A 19,003-nucleotide genomic window follows, 5' to 3' on the forward strand; every position below is an offset into this window, starting at 1 on the left:
TTTTTTTTTTTCAGTCAACTTTTATGTTATTTCAAGTAATGCCATCTTTGTTCTTTTTATTTATTCTTTTTTTAGTTTTAGTTTTAATTAACTGTAGTAACCCTGCTTTGAACTGTACAGAAAAGATTGGTAAGCTCTTCCTTGAGGATTATAGGCCATAGACCGATTAAAAGATAAAAAAGGATAAACATATATTGTTTTTTACACTAATATCTTTGCACCCCTCATCCTTTCTCACCCAGCCCTTTGCGGATGCTGAGTTTGGTCCCGCCTCCCTGAAGAACAGTCGAGCGTGTTGATATGAAGGCACACAAATACAGGCCTTGATCCTCCACCGAAATATTCCTTAGTGTCATGGACAGACCTCCCTCAGACAGATCACCAGACAAAAACACACGGCCAGCAAACTCATCCTCCGCCGTCTCATTGCCTTGTAGAACATTCTTCCTTCCCTCCAAACTCTGCACATACCACCTCACCTTCTCCACAGCCTGTACTTCATCCACATCACTCTTTAAAAAACAGGGCAACACCACATCCTCCCCTTCCACAGCTTTTGCCTTTGGAGGCTGTTGTAAATATGAGGCCCCCTGTGAGCCGGGAGGATCATCAGCAGGCAGAGAAGATAAAGGTTCTGCTGTGGAGGTGATGAGGATGCTCAGGGGAGTTGGAGTGGGACTGGCGATAATGGTCATATTTACAAGTAGACAAAGAAAAAGAAGCCCACCTGTCAATAAAACAACATTATTATTTGAGAGTGCAATGATTATATGTGAATGCATATGTATGTGGGGCTCATGAACTAATTATGTATATAATTTATGGTCAAAACTTTAGCATGTTTAAAGCAGAATAGCAACCAGTCAAGAATTCACACACATACACACTTATGTACTATAAATATACAGTAGCTTACATGGCAGTGTTATGGTCACACTAAGTCCCTTTACTAAAATTAGAGACTCAAAAGTCGCAAGGATTAAAATATCAAAAGTCCTGCGTGGAGCGTAAATCCTTCTAGCATCACATTATTCGGTCAGCAGTAGTCTAGTAGACAGTTCAGAATGAATCCCTCAGATTTTCTGAATCAAGCCTGAATTACCAACAAATAGACTTGACGAGAGCGGTGTCATGTAACTCAGTGAACTCAAAAACATTAAACTGATATGAGTAATATTTGAAAGATAACATTAATGCGGCAGCAGCCTCAGTACAGTATTACATGTTCATTAATGTCTCAGAAAGTGCTGCTTCCATAAACACTTGGAATTAGAAGAACATTAACTGTGAAACAGACAGTAAATGTTGATTTGATGACCTTTTTAAGGGTTAATACATGCGGACTGAGAAATGAGAGCAAAATGTTTTTTGATATACAGTTTGTTTAAAATAAAAAAAATATGACCACAAACTATTAGGTTACCCCTGGCTGGCACATGTTGATGTTCGTGTGTGTTTATGAAGGTCTAGCTGCTGAATTGTAATGTTTGTGGATATGATTACTTGAAGAGGGAGGGAAGATATAGAGTCTGCTCATTTGTTTGAGTTTCCTTGTTAATTTTGTCAAGCTACGTTAGAACACAGACAAATGAGAAAGCTAAATGCTAAGAGAAAGATATACTCTTACCTGTGAGGGCAGAGTGGAAAGGATGACTAAGTAAGTTTCTAGAAGTTAAGAGACCGAGGAAAGCCATTTCTGTCTCAGAGAAGTGTCACACTCTGACACTGAGCTGAAAGAGCTTCACTTTATCTCCCCCTCCTACATCACACACACACACACACACACACTTAAGTCCCTTTTCACCCACACAGTAGTATTACCTTGCATATCTATCTGTCTATCTACACTGTAAAAAAAATCAGTTGCAAACAGGGCACAATTTACTGTATTAATGTTAAGGATTTTTTGCATATTGATGTTTTACAGGAGTTTTACCTTAATTTTGGTAAAAACCGCATTGCATTGTTTTACAGCACTGTTAAATCCAATAGTTTACCTTACTTAGATATAATTAGTTATCTTTACTTAGTTGTTATACTTACTGGGTTTTATTAAGTTACAGCTAAATTCAAGGCAAATCAAATTATTTACTTACTGCTTCGAGTGACGCTTACTTAAAATATTCAAGTAGCCACAAAGGAACCAACAATAACATAAGAAGAAGAAAAGAAAAAGGGTTTTTGAGGTGGGTCAATTCTTAATAGACTTTTCACTCATTTCCTCCATGTCTGCAGTTATCTTTCACTAGTTGCATTCACTTGTTTCCCATTTAACTTACATTGGAAAGGTTTCCGTGACCTCTCGCGAGATCTCGACAAAAAGTCGCACGATTTATTTCCAGAACATGATGCATGGTGGGATACACTTAGCCTTGAATAGCGCTCTGGAGCGGTATTCGAGATAGTGTGGATTTAGTATCTATTAAGGGCACTGCACTTTGGCATTTTGAAGGCCTGGGACAGTCTTGCACACTTACTTCCTGTTGCGCGCACGCGCTCTCAAGTGGCCAAGACCGCAAAAGTGTCGGTATTTGGACAAGGAGTGAGATTCGCCCTGAGTGCTCTCATAGACTTCCATTCAAAGATCATTTGTTTCTAACTGCAGGCACCGCAATGCAATCTCTGTGAGTTCCGGGAGGGCTAGCCCTAACGTGCTTTCGTCATCATGCGTAACCTTAACTTGAGCAAGGATTGGTGGGAACAGTGACATCCAATAATATTTAAAAACTGTTTTGAATTTTAACAACAAGAAAAAATGAAAAACTACTTTAATATTTGTATCAAATGTGAAAAAATAAGAAAAAAAAACCCGAGAAAAAAAAACAAAAACAGAGAGACGGGGACAGCTATGCCAACTCAAATTCAGTTGTCAGTTGAACTTGATCGACATCTTGGCGAACGTTACCTCAGCGCAGATGAATCGTCGTTGTAGCAATAAGGATAAATTGTCAATTAAAGAATTAGGACCACCAAGACCAAATTTAAACATCAAACATGTATCTACAAAGGGCGGGAAGTCGTATAAACGGGGATTTCCGAGGACGTGGGATGAGCGGAAAAAATGGCTAGCGTGCTGCGAAGAAGCTAACGCTTTATTCTGCTACCCCTGCATTTTGTTTCATCCCGAGAGCGTGACGGACATCGCATGGACAACTACAGGTGTAATGTAATATAAGTGAGTAATGTGATGTAAGTGAGTAGTGTAATGTAAGTGAGTAGTGTAATGTAAGTGAGCAGTGTAAGTGAGTAATGTGATATAAGTGAGCAGTGTAAGCGAGTAATGTAAGGGAGCAGTGTAATGTAAGTGAGCAGTGTGAGTAATGTTATATAAGTGAGTAATGTGATATAAGTGAGAAATGTGATATAAGTGAGAAGTGAGCAGTGTAATGTAAGTAAGCAGTGTAATGTAAGTGAGCAGTGTGAGTAATGTTATATAAGTGAGTAATGTGATATAAGTGAGAAATGTGATATAAGTGAGAAGTGTAACGTTAATGTAAGTAAGCAGTATAATGTAAGTGAGCAGTGTGAGTAATGTGATATAAGTGAGCAGTGTAATGTAAGTAAGCAGTGTAATGTAAGTGAGCAGTGTGAGTAATGTAACTTAAGGGAGCAGTGTAAGTTAATGTAAGTGAGTAATGTGATATAAGTGAGCAGTGTAATACAAATGAGCTGTGTAATATAAGTGAGTAGTAATGTTGTAAATGAGCAGTGCAATATAAGTGAGTTGTGTAAATAGTGATTTATGGGACTTCAATTATTTCTTATTAAACTGAAATTGAAGTAAAAAGTTTTTTGGAAAACCACATCCTGGCTTCAGTCTTCATTTGCTGCTGAATTGTGTTAACATGCATATAGAAACATAAGGAGAGCAAGAGATTGATTGTTAGAGTCAGTTTATTTTTAATTAATACTATAGTAGTTCAGTTTCCTTTACATCTTTAACTAGCCGTTAATTTATCAATTGAATGGGTGACCTATCCTCATTAATCATGCAAACATTTGACCCCCCTGAGAGAATTGGCAGGAGCCGCCACTGATCTTGAATACTGAATTTTCAATACAACTGAAATATTTGAGAGAACATCACATTAGCTGACTTCATAAATTGATGTTGATTTTCCAAAAAAAAAATTTTACCTCACCATTATAGTGATTAGTGTTCCCTTTGGTTGGGCACTTGGAACTTCGTTTATATTATTATTATAATTTTTCATGTAGCAATGCATCATGAAATCAGAGTTATTTGATTTCAAGGAAAGAAAAGTAATAAATAGCTTGCTTTTAGAAGGTGATATATCTTCTAATTAAATCATGCGCTAGTGTATTTCTTATGTTTATTAATTATCTTTTACATTTTCATTGTTTTTCATAAACACCTTGAAAAGCTTTTAATTGGGTTGATATAATCTTTTAATATTTGTAGTAATATGCTCAAGTCACACACAGACTTCAACATTTAGCATGCGAATCACAACAATGGTAACAATTACATTTTATTTTTATTAACTGTAACAATAACCATTTTATTTGCTCTTTTTGTTGTGCTACTACTGACAAAAGACAAATAAAACTGGCAAATCAAAAGCAACAACAATAAAACAAAGCAGTTGCATAATTTATTCATGCCGCAATGCACTCTGGGAGTCAGTGAGTATCTATACTAAGTCAAGAGTAAATCTAAAGTAAAGGATCAAGTACCCCCTACAGTTCTTTTTTAGTTACTAGAACTCGTGTAAGTAAACTATACTAACTAAACATTTGTCAGCAGTGTTGGGGATTTTGTAATTTAATTACAGAATAAATGTAACTGTAATCTGTTACAGTTACTAAGAAAAAAGGTAACACTTTATTTTAAGGTGTCCTTGTAATATAATAACAATTAATTACGCATAATTGCATGCAAATAACCCTAAACCAAACCCTAATCCTAAACCTAACTAACCGTATAGTAAGTACATGTAGTTAATTGAGCCCGGTCTCATGAAAATGTGTATAAATAGTACGCCAAATAAAAACGAAAACTCGTGGTATTGATATGCAAAAATGGACTTTGGCGTACATATGATACGCATGTGTTTGGCGTGCATATAATACGCAGTTTTCACGTGCATATGATACGAAATTTGTTGGTGTACATATGATACGCAGTTTTCGCGTACATATGATACGCATCTACCCCACAACCCTAAACCTACCCATCGCGTAGCATATACACGCCAAAGTCCATTTTTGCATATCAATACCACGAGTTTTCGTTTTTATTTGGCATACTATTTATACGCACTTTCATGAGATCGGGTTGGTTAATTACAGTTTTTCTGAATTGCTAAAACACTAAACCCCAATCTCTGAACCAAATTCTCACTAACTTAAACCAATTTGCCGAATAAAGCACTCTTTCTGCTAAACCTTAAACACGTTCAGGCAGTTAGGCTCTATTTGCAAATCTCATGCACTCTTTTTGCAAAACTCTAAACACATTGTCATTCACTTAAACACTTATCACTCTGTGATGCATTTGTGCGGCAAAATGCTAAACACAAGTGGCAAAAGTTAAACACAACTAAAGCATTGAGATAGAATGAAGCTCTCATTGACCCTGATTTTACAATTGCACAACTTTTTTTGAGTGTACTGTAACATGCTATTACATTTTTTTTTTAATTGCTAAAACACATTTCTTGAAACCATCACTCATTTTCTGAAAACCTTAAACACAATAATCCAGAAAATTACAGAAAAAGTATATTCTATTGAGTAAACAATTTAGCAATTCTGTAAAAAAGCATAGTAATTGCAACTGAGTAAGGTGAATATGTTTATAGGCCTACTGTATGTCCTGCAAGAATAGTATTGTGCTGAATATTGAATAGTACTGAATGTTTGTATACTGTATATACATAACGCCGCCCAAATGTTCACGCAAAGAAAGAAGGCGTAACTTTTATTCTCGCTGTAGTATTGTTGCTGCCGATAATGGGTTTTATTGGTTTTGTCTTGTCGCTCCTGCTGGGACACGGCATCACAGTATGGTAATGGGTGTAACATTTCTGTCACATGCTTGAGGTATTCAGCCAATAACAATGCACTGGGTAGCTGGCCAATCAGAGCACACCTCGCTTTTTCAGACCGATGAGCTTTGTAAAAATCGACGCGTTACTTTAATAAAGTAATTGAAATAGTTACCCTACTATTACATTTTAAATAGGGTAACTTGTAATCTGTAAGATATTACATTTCCAAAGTAACCTTCCCAACACTGTTTGTCAGTAGAACATACTATTCCTATTTCAATTTACTTAGTTTTTTAAAGGGGTCATATGATGCTTTTTTAAAGATCATTATCTTGTGTATTTGGTGTAACAGAATATGTTGACATGCTTTAATCTTCAAAAAACACATTATTTTTCAAATACTGTACATTATTGTAGGTCCTCTATGCCCCGCCTCTCTCAAACGCTTCGAAAGAGAAAGGAAAACTTGAAATCGCATCATATGACCCCTTTAAGGCAATCGGTTTGCATGCTTTTTTAAGTAAGCCGAACTAATTAGATTTTACAGTAAGTTAACAAAAATGTCAATAATCTATCTATCTGTCTAGCTATCTATCTATCTAGCTATCTATCTAAACCATCTTCCAGTATTCTGACATTGTACATAATCGCCCTCCATTATGTGCCGTAACTAAATTAAGTGGCTTCTGTCAAAGGGTATTTATACAGTTCTCTAGATTCTGGCTTAAAATCTCCCACAAGAGCAATGTGAGCCCTCCAGAGTTTACAAAGTGTCTACAGAGTCTATTAGGGGGAGATTACATGATGACAAATGGATGTGGTCTGTTGTGTTGAGATGTGCAGTAGATGTGGTTATCTAGCCTGAAACTCAACTCTACTGCGAAAGAAAGGAGGATGAACAGATTACCAAGTAGAATATTTAGATAGACTAATATATACTGGTAAAATGATATTTGGTGAGTAGCTGTGTAAGTAAGTTTCTCCATGTCCTGCTAGCTGTCACACACCCATCATCTCAGTGTATGGCAGGCAATTCAAACAGTTCTTCATTTGTATTACTCAAGCTGAATTTTTAGGTATGTTTATTGAGTTTATGTTGAAATGCTCCATAGTGATTTGTGACTGTCTGTCTGTTTGCAAATACATGTCTTTCAAAAACCCTGTTAGGAAGGCCATTATGAATTTGCATGCATATGGCTCATGCTATTTTAATGTGCAGGATATAATTATAAAGACATTTCTTTTACAGTTTATCATTACAAAGGGTCCCATGTCACACCCTGCTCTTTCTGTTTGCTGCGCCTCTTTCAAACTGTCCAGCTTGCTCATGATTTTATTACAGAGTGTGTGTAGAGCAAATACAGCAGTCTCTGCAAAAATAGGCACATGCAATTTGTCTCTCTTCCTTGCTCTCTATCAGACATAAAATGCATAACGGTTATGACTCTCTCCGTCAGACAGAGAAAGACAACAGGCTACACCCATTGATGCATTAGACAGACAGACTGCATTAGACCAAGTGCATTAAGCCTAAATTTCGGCTGCCGTATGTGAGTGTGTGTGAGTGCTAATCATATGCAGGCTTTTAACACACTCCTCCAGTTAATTCCGGTTCACTTTTAGTCTTCACCACCACAGAGAAGCTCAATACCAACTGCATTACTGTAAGACATTACAGTAAGAGCTGCACTATCATGACAGAGCCTAGATAAGACTCCAGAGCCAGTGTGCTGCAAGATATTTTTACACACTAATGTTTTAAGTTGATTATGGCTGTCTTTAAAGGGACAGCTCAGCCAAAAATGAACATTCTGTCATCATTTACTCACAAACCTGGATTACTTTCCCTCCTCTGTGGAACACAACATTTTGTTGGATAGTGCATGGGGGGCCTTCGAGTCAAAAAGGTTGAGAACTTTTTTTCTTCTTATTTCATTGTATAACCAAACAAGTTCTGTGATTAATTGTATTCTCAGATGAAATACTCACGAGCACACACAAAAGCACACCTGAGGTCCAGTGTACCAACTGGGGAAATGGAGCCCCAAATCAGCAGATTATAAAGAGCAGTTAGAAGGGATAAATTCTTCATATTTTGCTTGTGTAATCTGTTTACTTTGTTTTGCCTCAAACGATGAGGTCATAGCAGAAGAACACCTGTTGCATTTTATAGACTGATATATCAGCAAACTGTGGCTGTTGAAGCCTCTTGCACTTGAGAATGCCGCTTTGTGTGTTGCTAATCGTGACTGGTGTTTATACCATTAAATGAACTGAAAGTTATGCACATGCATATTATTTAGAAAAAAAAAGTCCTGCACATACAGACTTTTTGTAAAAGCAAGTTCATATAAAGCCAGGGTTTGCGCTTGAGTCTTTTTTAGGGGTCATATGATGTTGCTAAAAATAACATAATTTTGTGTATTTGGTGTAATGAAATGTGTTTATTCGGTTTAAGGTTAAAAAAACACATTATTTTCCACATACTGTACATTATTGTTTCTCCTCTATGCCCTGCCTTTCTGAAACCCGTCGATTTTTACAAAGCTCATCGGTCTGAAAAGCGAGGTGTGCTGTGATTGGCCAGCTATCCAGTGCGTTGTGATTGGCTGAATACATCAAGCGTGTGACGAAAATGTTACGCCCCTTACCATACTGTGATGCCATGTCCCAGCCGGAGCGACGAGACAAAACCAATAAAACCCATTATAAACGAGGCATTTGTTGCATCCAGTGGGGATATAATTACGGATTATAATGATTTATACGGTCTTTTTACGCGTTGCGTTGCATCACGCCGCGTAAACATAAAACCATGTCTGCATTTGTGATCGGAGAAACGACAAACAACAAGCACTACTCTACACTGCCCAAAACTCGCGTTTGAATCATCAGTGGCAAATCCTTTAAATATGAAAACGTACTTACAGTCTGTGAGTCAGAACAGCCGGCATTGTTGGCTTCTCTCCCAGGATCAGGAAGCAGTTCTCCATAAAATGTTCTGCACACATCTGAATATTTGGGGTGAACTGTTCTGGAACAATGTTGTAAATACAACTTAACTTAAGTATTTTTGCTTTCGCAACGAAACACACGGCATCTTCACAACATGGCGGCGGCAGCAACAATACTACAGCGAGAATCAAAGTTATGCCTTCTTTCTTTGCGTGAACATTTGGGCGGTGTTATGCAAACCTTCCCACACAGTGCCGTATACATGTGGGGGAATGTTTAAACGAGGCCTTTTAGGAGGGCGTGGACCAGTCTTAACTTTTATAAAGAATATCTCTTTGGGTTTGAGACTTTAGTCTTTGCAACTTTAGGGATCTTATCTATTCACGAACAGCTTGTAACACTCCAAAGAGAAAGGAAAACTTGAAATCGCATCATATGACCCCTTTACATTTAATCCATTTCTGTTCGTGAAACTGTAGTCCCAGTGTCATTTGCTTTTGACAGGTGCCTAGTGTGCTTTGCAGTAGCAAGAACCTGCACTGGTTTTATGAGGGAACATTGTGTCCCCCGTTGGGTCAGGTCAGCACCTACAAGAAACCTGATCTCAGAGGGTGTGGTCACATCAAACGGATTCACATCTGTCCCGAACTATCGTGAGGAGGTCACCTATCATCTCTGCAGTGACCATAGTTTGACCCTGACCTCCAAATATGGCTGCTAAAGGTCAAGGCGTCAACTGCTGAGTACACACACAACCAAGATTGGGGTGAAGGGAGTTATGAGCACCGTAAGTGATCTTATGACATTTATACAGCGTCAGTCAAGACTTGGCAGTAACCTAGTATTTTGTTTTTGCATGGGATTAGGGACTGCAGGAGGCCCGCTCTCTGCCACCATATAAACTCCACGAGGGACCACTGCCTCTCCCATCATGTAGCACCTGCTGACCACCGGATGGAAACTTTTAATGGCTGACTTGCAAGAATCGTGCTGGATGAGCAGTAGCACACCTGGTCTATGGGCATTTGTGACTCTGCCCGAGAAAAGCTAAAATGAAATGCCGATGTTTCTAGAAAGTTAGTAGCAGGGACGTCATGCCCATTCATGGTTTATGTAAAAAAAAAAGGATATTTCGTTTTGAGCCCTAATAATCTAAAACTATAACGGAAACACAATACTACCTAAATAGTATGACTAAATAGTAATGACTAAATAGTAAAAATAAATCATAATATATTCATGAAATTTTGTTGTGGCACTGCAGATGTTTGGATAAGTGCTGTAGTGGTTTTGTATACCATGTTTGTGTTAGGAGAAAATGACATCCAAGGGGTCTTTATCCCCATTGTACTCTATGTGTGAAGTATTTTTATTTTTGAAAAAGCAAATGTATTTAACTATACAGAGACAATGCTTTTTACAGTTTCAGTCTCTCCCAAATGAGTAATATTAATTAGTTACATGTACTTACTATATGGTTAGGGTTAGGCTAGGGTTATGCTTGCATGCAATTATGCATAATTTATAGTTATTACAGTTTTTCTCAGTCGCTTTGGTGCATTTCTCAAATCATCCTTAATATTTGCAAAAAACTATGTGCATTTCTCAAAACAATTCGTACAAACAGCACCACATAATGGATTACCTACAAAAGCCTGTAACTTACTCAAAATCTTTAGTTCATCTCTCAAAAGTAAGTATTTATGTCAATAAACATATCAGTGCCATTAGAATGAAAAGTCCTTGTGTCATTGATTGTTCTCAAACAAGATAGTCAAAATGCTTAGTCATGTTTTCGATATAACACTGCACTCTGTTACAGTAGTATGTAAACTATGGCAACAGTTTGGATGACAATTACTGTACTGAAATACTTCTGTATGCCATATATCCATGTTAAAAGTACAAATTTACACATGACTGTATGTGGAATATTGATTGAAAGAGACTGTTGGAAAACCTATCCAAACTCCAATTAGGGGCCTTTAAGAAGGGTTGCTTCCGAGCAGTAGTCAGTTCATTCCTTGTTCACTGCTCTGGATTATTCTATATGGTGTTGTGGCTGTGTACAGATTCCAGAAACCAGTCTGATACCTGTGGAACGATTGATGTACTGGCATTGGTGAAATAAAACTTGTAAATGGATATTGCCTCAAGGTGTTTTAACTGACATCCCATTGTGATGCTCCCCCTACGAATAAGCAGTACCCTAAGAGTCTTTTACAGAGACTGAATAGGATTCACAGTTACACTTTTACTATGGTCTGACAAAACACACACACACACACACATTACAATATCATTGTGATATAGAAAAGAAATATGGGAAATATATACTTTCTAATATAAAATTAGAAAGTCCATTGTCAGAATTTGTAACTCTTGTGTTGTCCTCTGTCTATATATATGCTTTCCAATTGAAGGTTCATGAGATGCACCTTTGAGCTATTTCAGAGAAATGGTTTATGATTGGTTGATCTACATTCTCTTCATTAGCGAAAGTCAAGATTCACTTGCACAATTCATGGCGAATTTACAAAAAGTCTATTAGAAATGTGTAGAAAATGTGCTTGACAATTTATGACAACTAGATCAACCATTTGAGAAAAACTGTATAATAGTAAGTACATGTAATGTGTAACAAGGACACCTTAAAATAAAGTGTTACCAAAATTGAAAAGTTAAGTCATTAAAGATACATAATATAAATATAAATAATAGTAACAATAGAATTTAAAATAGGCCTATTTAAGGCTACAATGAAGGGTCAAAGGTGAAAGGTCTTGACTGGTTCAAATTTAACATGCAGCTCACAGAAAAAAAAAATTATTGTCATAAAACTAAAATTGACTTTCATTATGTTTGTTTACATACAATATCCAAATACTTGACAATAACAACGGGTAAAAATTGACGGGAACACAATAGAAGGGTTAAAAGTTGAGGTGAAAAGGCGACTGTGACCCAGTGTCTGGCCCGCCGGTTATGCACGGTATGCGCGCAGCGTTGCTTCACGTTGTCGCTGTCACGGTAACACCTGCCAGCTTCCTTTTTCATCGCCGCCACCCAGCCCTAATCGGTAATAACGCTTGTAACAGATCCTCTGACGCGCCTGCCCTTTCAGAACGCTTGAGAGAGTGGAGCGTTAAAGCGCGCAGAGTTATCTATCACTGCCTTCCGGACAGTCCTGAGAGTCTTCACGGGCTGCACCTCTTAGCCTGATAAACCCTACAAGGACGCGCCTTTCTGTTTATTGGAGGTATTTTAAGGAGCAAACGAATGATGTATCTTTTTAAAAATATATATTTTGCTTTCGTTTTTTAAATGAAACGAAGACGAGCCTGGATTTCCATCTGCGTTCTTTTACGGGAAGTACTCATTTGACTGGGAAAAAAAAATCGGATTAACTGGAAAACTTCAGCTGGATTTCTGTGGATGGCATTTTGACACCTTAGGTAGGCTACTAAAAAAAGCTGGAGTGACCTGTTCTTTCACCAAACTACTAAAAGTGCATCACAGAAGATGAGGAACTAATTAGGACTCGCCACAAATTGATGTAGCCTCTTCCTGGGACGCACTTCCACCTGTGTTGAGAGGCTGTTAAACCATAGGTAACGGATTCATCTTGAGATCATTTTAAAAAGTTTGAAAGAAAATGATTGTTGATACATATTTTAAGTGGTTTTCAGAAATGATAATCATCTTGTGTAGGGTTCATTTGAAATCACAGCACACTCAAGGGCAAACCTTTTGTTTACTCCAGGGAACAAATGTAATTTAGAACATGTCAAACACATGCCACTCAATTATTTTCTCTATCCGACAACTGTGATGGAGAACGGCCTCTCAGGGAAAAGTTTTTTGATGGCCCAATTACGGGATCCACATGAGACGTGAGATGGCCTTAATTCAAGATACAAAGAGCGGATTCAGATATTCATATTTTCTGCTTTGATACACTCCGTGTAGATTATTTATAGACCAGTTCTTATGTTATTGTGTGTCCTCCTGTATGTCTGTGCCAGTGTCAGATCCCAAGTGTTAGACAGTGTTTTTCCTCTGTGACCTGTGTTTAGGCCACAAGTGTGAAAGTTAACTATAAAAATTATTCACCTTCCTTTAAACATTTTATTGTGAATTGTCTGATAACAATTGAGATCAACAGGAACAAAAGTGTGTACAATAAGGAGAGCATGGTGGTGGAAATCATTATCTTCAATTTTATGCTTTATTTTTTTTCCAGACAATGCAACGCATGATTTTTACATGAAGCTTCTGATGTAAAGAGCAGCAGATGACCAGTAAGGAAGCTGAACAAGAAATCCGCATTCATCGGTTCTGTCAACTATATCTGCTAAAACTACCAACAGCCCTGTTCCAAGTTTTGAACTAACCCTTTCCACTCAGTTGTGATCTAACGTACTCCTAAAGAAAGCTTGATTTCACAGTGGAAGCAGGTTGTCTCTGACATAAAGAGATGAAACGAGAACGTTTTAAGCCCCCAGAACCAGATGACCCTCTGTGCTGCTGTGGAGACATCGACCAGCAAAGAGAGTACTGCTGCTGTGACTGTGAAGAACTTGATGACGCCTGTGAAAGGTCAGAGATCTGGCAGTTAAGATCAATAATCATGTACACGTATTTTAATATATTTAAATGCATTACACGTTTCAATGGAAATGACTAATGGTTATTATAAGCAGTACACATATAAAGATGAACTGGGTTAAAGCACTATAGTTTATCTAACTGAATTTAATATACATTTAAACTATTAATACATTTTCATTTAATTGAAATTAACATGTAATTAAGTATCTAAAAACACTTTATTCAGTCTGCGGTTAGCTATATTCGTTTATATATATTATGTCTGTAATAAGTGCTTTTTTTTAAACTATGCAACTTTTAGCAATACAAAAAGTCAGTGATAACATAAAGGAGTATAAATGATGACAAACTTTTATGTTTTACTTTACAGTCGTTTTGCTCTTTTCAGTGAAATATTCTGTATTTCCTCTGTCACCGCTTCTCATTAGGTTACTCAGAGGAGAGCTGGACAAGCCAGACACCTTCTCTCGTCTCATCTCTCGTATGGCTGATCGTTTGGGTTTGCCGTGTTGTGCCATAGGACCCCTTCGATTGGAAATATCTGTCTTGCCTCCGATGGTATTAATTCCTGGCCTGTTGCGAGTGGCAGCAATTAACTGTGTGTTGGGAGTTGTAATCCTAACTGCCCTACCAGGACTGGTGCTTTGGTATTACTATGTGACTCACAGAAGGAAAAGACGCACATTGTTTTTCCTTAGCTTGGCACTTTTCTCCCTTGCCTACATGTACTACCTTTTCCTTACTGAGATCGTTCCCAGAGGAGACGTCAGTAATCTGCAGCTGGTTACTGCGACGACAGGCATGATGTTGACGCTTATCTCCCTTGTGTGCACCAAACAAGGACCAGGCTTTGTCAAATCCCAATCATTAGCTCAGGGAGTTAACAGTATCTCTACAACCAATCAGAGCACAAACATACCTGGAGACTCTGCCCCATGCAATGGAATCAGCCAGTCAAATAGGGAAAAGGAAGGAAAGAAGAAGTTATGTCCTGTTTGCCGATTGGTGCGCTCACCAAGGGCAGGGCACTGCAGAATCTGTGGAGCTTGTGTCCTTCGAATGGACCACCATTGTGTTTGGTGGGTGTCTCATTCATTCTTCTTTAAAAATTGAGCACGAGCACTTTATTGAAGTGTGAAGTGAATTGAACATTGTTTAAAAAAAAAAAAAGTCTTATGCTTACAAAGCCTGCATTTATTCAAAAATACAGTAAAAACAGCAATATTGTGAGAGATTATTACAATTAATATAACTGTTTTCTTTTTTATATATATTTTAAATTTTATTTTATTCTTGTGATTGGCAAAGCTGAATTTTCAGCAGCATTACTCCAGTCTTCAGTGTCACATGATCCTTCAGAAATCATTCTAATATACTGATTTGGTGCTCAAGAATTTTTGAAAATTATTTTTAATATTTTTATTGAACTACATTTCTTGAGTTCAAAAGAACAGCATTTATTAGAAATAGAAAATGTTAGTAATATTATACTTGTCTTTACTTGTCACTTGTGATCAATTTAAAAGAAATTAATCATTTCGTTTTCATAAATCTTACCAACCCCAAATTTTTAAATGGTAGTGTTTATGCGGATATGTATATGCTAAATAATAACTCCCTTTAAGGATGTAACTTTATTCCATTTATAAGTTTCATATAGCAAATATGCATTGTATAATTTAAGTTTTAATTTAAAGTGTTTATTTTTATATTTTATTATTTTTTATTATAATTAATGTTTTACAGATTGTATGTACAAATATAGAATTTTATAAATATAATATTTAATTATTCAATACTTATTTTAAAACATTTATATAAAATAAACATTAAAAAAAACAAAAATCTGATATATGAACAATAAAAGGAGAGAGAGTCATCTTGGCTTCACAGACTTACCATTGCATTGTAATTTTAGACGTTCATTAATAACATCACTTTATACTTGTGTTTGTTTGCTGGGTAATCAGTCAACTGAAAATATTTTCTGTTATTTAAAATATTAATTTTTGTGTTGTTATTTGTGCTTTTCCTTATAAGATGCAAATCCCTACTACAGAAATAGTTAAACAATTCCGAAATGAATCGTTTAACGTAGTGCTTATGCCAATCATTTGATTCATTTTCTGATCTTTTCACACTTGTATGCATGTATTCCCTACCCCATCAGACACACACATATGTTCAAGCTGATTCCCAAAAGACGTCACTGGAGCAGGCAGGCTGGTGGTGAGACATGTGCAAAGGCCACAGGAAAGCAACTTTCAGCACAGTAAAGGGAGCTCTCACCAGGCCAATCTGTCTCCATGCTGCCTCAACACACACACAGCCACAAATGAAAATATGAACATGCCATGAGCCACATAATTCTCATTAAAGCCACACCGAAAAGAGATAAAGTAGTGTAACTGTTCTTTGAATGAGAATGTTTGTATGTGGGCTGCTTACTTTTTGTGTCTTTGTATGTATGTGACTTTCCATGACAGGATAAACAGCTGTGTAGGTCAAGCCAATCACAGGCAGTTTATTTTGACGCTCCTTCTCTTCCTGCTGACATCGTTCTACGGGATCAGTTTGGTGTTAAAGAGTATATGTCCAAGACAGAGTCTATTCACAGCCATTCTATACTGCCCTGGAGTCTATAATCACTACAGGTACATCATCCATTACTCTTATTTAATGGAAAATATGCACATACACAGTGTGTTTTCAGTCTAATTTGTGTGTGTTTGTGTGTGTAGCACAGCGCTGTGCTTTACATGTGTGTGGTACAGCGTTATCATAACAGGTGGTCTGCTCCACCTGTTCATCCTTCAGATCATCAATGTCAGTTACAACGTAACGGAACGCGAAGCTCAGATCGCTTTGCGCAACAAAACTGGTAGACGGCGCTTCTGTGGCCTGGTTGTGGAGACTGGCATCTATTCACGAGGCTTCCTCCAGAACTGGATTCAGTTCCTCACAATGAACACGGATGAGAACGGTTCCCCTTTCACCTTCACAGACATGGTATGAGTCAAGGGACTACAGATGGTATTTAAACTATCATGCGATATGTTAAACAACTAAGCATCTGGTTAGGCCTAAAGAGTTAGTTGACACATTTACCTTGTTTGCCCGGGTTGTATTGTTAAGGCAGTGCGTTTAAACTGATGAACAAACATATTAAATACCTATGTTTTTGGTATTTATTTTAGATTTTTATTCCAGTGGTCGTCTCTGTACGGACATATTGAATTGGGTTCAATGTGATATATGACCACAGCAAAGTTTTTATGAAATATAACAAAACTCTGCTCATAAAGACTGCAACTTTATGGCATAAATGGATCAGACATAAGTGGGCAACTTTGTAATCTGGGTAGCAATCAAGTGTGTGTATGTTGTTAATGACAAGTATAAGAAATATTATGAAAATTTGATCTGATGATAGATAGAACCGGGATAAAATGTGACACCCTGAAATGCTAATAAACCAAAAAATACATTTTACACCAAATTCACAATCCATGTAATTGTAAATATGCTACTACCTTTGTAGTGTGCTCTCTCTCAAGACAAATGATGTTGTACACTTCTGTAACTACAGGTTTCTGTGTTCAGTGCTCACTGAACAGCAGTGTTAAAGGGGTCATGAACTGAGAAATCAAAATTATATATCTTTTAATATACAAGAAGGGATTTTGCTATAAAAACATTTTGTAAGTTTCAGAACTCAAAACTTAATTGTTAGTCTCAAAACAGCTGAATATGTTGAAGCCAACCTTTCAAAATGACAGGCTGTGGAATGTGCCATTTTATGACGTAATAGTGCGGCTAAGCACTGCTTCCGCTGAAGATCATCAACACCTGATTCTACATCACTGCCTGTTTAGCCCCGCCCACTGATTCGCACATGTAGCATAAATAATGAGAGAGGCAAACGCAGGTCTATGCAGAAATCGAACGATACACTTTATTTGATTAACTTTATTTTTAATGAAGTTCCAGACCGCGTCAGTAAGAACTTGGTCTTTTGTTCACTTCATTTTACCCTGGATTCGTTTACAAACGGCACAATTCCATGCAGGATTTTCAGAAATACTGAAACTAAAAAACATGCTGTGCTGACTATATTGGATCCGACAGTAATGTCGCACTACACAAGTTTGAGTAACTGTTTTTATTACGTGGTCACTATTGCTTTGTCTGTTATTACAGATTGTTTGATATTTACTGAGTAATAATGCGTTTTTAACCTAAATCACAGCCGTGTCCATCTGTGAAGAATGTAGGCTGTCAATCATACACAACTGTTAGCCAATCATAGCAGTGGGCGTTTACTTCCGAGTCTATAATCCACCAGGTCTATTCAAACAGTGATGAGGGGGGTCAAAACAGGACAGAAAATAGCCTATTACTTCTAAATTATGTTTTTTGATGTAAAAATCTTGATAACATTATAAGTGGACCTCAGAGAACAGTACAAAATAAAAAGCAAAGGCAGTACATGACCCCTTTAAGCTATGTCGAGGTGTACTTTACAGTTATGTATTGTCATCTCGAATTAATGAGCATCCATCATTTCATATGTGTAAAAATACATTTACAAAATAAATTCTGTCATGCACAATAAATAGACTGCCACTCGCTTTAGTAAGAGTCATGGGTTGTGTTGATTACTGTGGAAAGGTCGTGAGTGACCTAGCTATCTTTGTAGCCGAAAAGACAGGAAGTGTTTTTAGCGCAATGCTGGCCCTCTTGCCTCTGTGCAACCACAATGTAGATTCAGAGCAAAACAGAAAAAAATGCTTCCTCCTACAAATATGCAAAATAAAGTGAAAGTACGACACCAAAATATTACAATTTTAAATAAAAAAAGATTGATGTAAGCAATGTACAACTTAATTTTTTATTTAAACAAATTGCAGTGTACAAAGAGTGTCAAAGATTTAAAATCTGACTACTTTAAAAACAACATAGTATTCAATCTAGAATAGAAAGTACAGTCACACCTGCTCTACTATACAGATCTTAGATGTGATAATCCTTTACATGAAGTACATTTATATATATATTTTATAGATGTGATTTACTGACACCCTGCCCTCACCTTACGTGTTATAGAGCCATCAAGGTTGTCTTTGTGGTTACTGTCTGTCTCTGCTGAGAATTGTATCAGACGGCATCACACGTCCTGTGTAGCACAAGACACCATGAGGATTGGACAAACTAATTCTTTTCTTTTGCCTGAACAGCACTGGATCCATCTGTTGATATTCTTTATAACCCTTATAACAGGTATGTGTGAGAGAGTATGTGACTGTCACACACAGACACACACACACACACACACACAAAGAGAGAGGATTTACTTTTTTTATATTTAGGCTAGTACCGTTCAAAATATTGAGGTCTATACGTTTTTTGTGAGGATTTTGAAA

General features: G+C 37.1%; 2 protein-coding genes across 2 annotated transcripts in view; one reads left to right on the forward strand and one right to left on the reverse strand.

Annotated features, from left to right (window-relative positions):
- The window catches only part of LOC107687707 (sodium channel subunit beta-2), a 3,087-nt gene extending 1,377 nt beyond the window's left edge, over positions 1-1,710 (reverse strand). The window contains exons 1-2 of the mRNA XM_016485155.1: positions 1,628-1,710; positions 239-727 (exon numbers count right to left, since the gene is read on the reverse strand). Coding sequence (XP_016340641.1) covers positions 239-727; positions 1,628-1,694 — 556 coding nt within the window. The 5' untranslated portion in view covers positions 1,695-1,710. The remainder of the gene's footprint in view (positions 1-238; positions 728-1,627) is intronic.
- A 10,380-nt stretch (positions 1,711-12,090) lies between these two features.
- Positions 12,091-16,842, forward strand: zdhhc23a (zDHHC palmitoyltransferase 23a). Its single transcript, XM_016485156.1, has 5 exons — positions 12,091-12,580; positions 13,213-13,568; positions 14,009-14,659; positions 16,067-16,234; positions 16,322-16,842. The coding sequence occupies exons 2-5, from the start codon at positions 13,447-13,449 to the stop codon at positions 16,593-16,595; spliced, it is 1,215 nt and encodes a 404-aa protein (XP_016340642.1). The 5' UTR covers positions 12,091-12,580; positions 13,213-13,446; the 3' UTR covers positions 16,596-16,842.
- The last annotated feature ends 2,161 nt before the right edge of the window (positions 16,843-19,003 follow it).

Source organism: Sinocyclocheilus anshuiensis, unplaced genomic scaffold, assembly GCF_001515605.1.
Source record: "Sinocyclocheilus anshuiensis isolate Anshui unplaced genomic scaffold, SAMN03320099.WGS_v1.1 scaffold281, whole genome shotgun sequence".
Classification (NCBI taxonomy): domain Eukaryota; kingdom Metazoa; phylum Chordata; class Actinopteri; order Cypriniformes; family Cyprinidae; genus Sinocyclocheilus; species Sinocyclocheilus anshuiensis.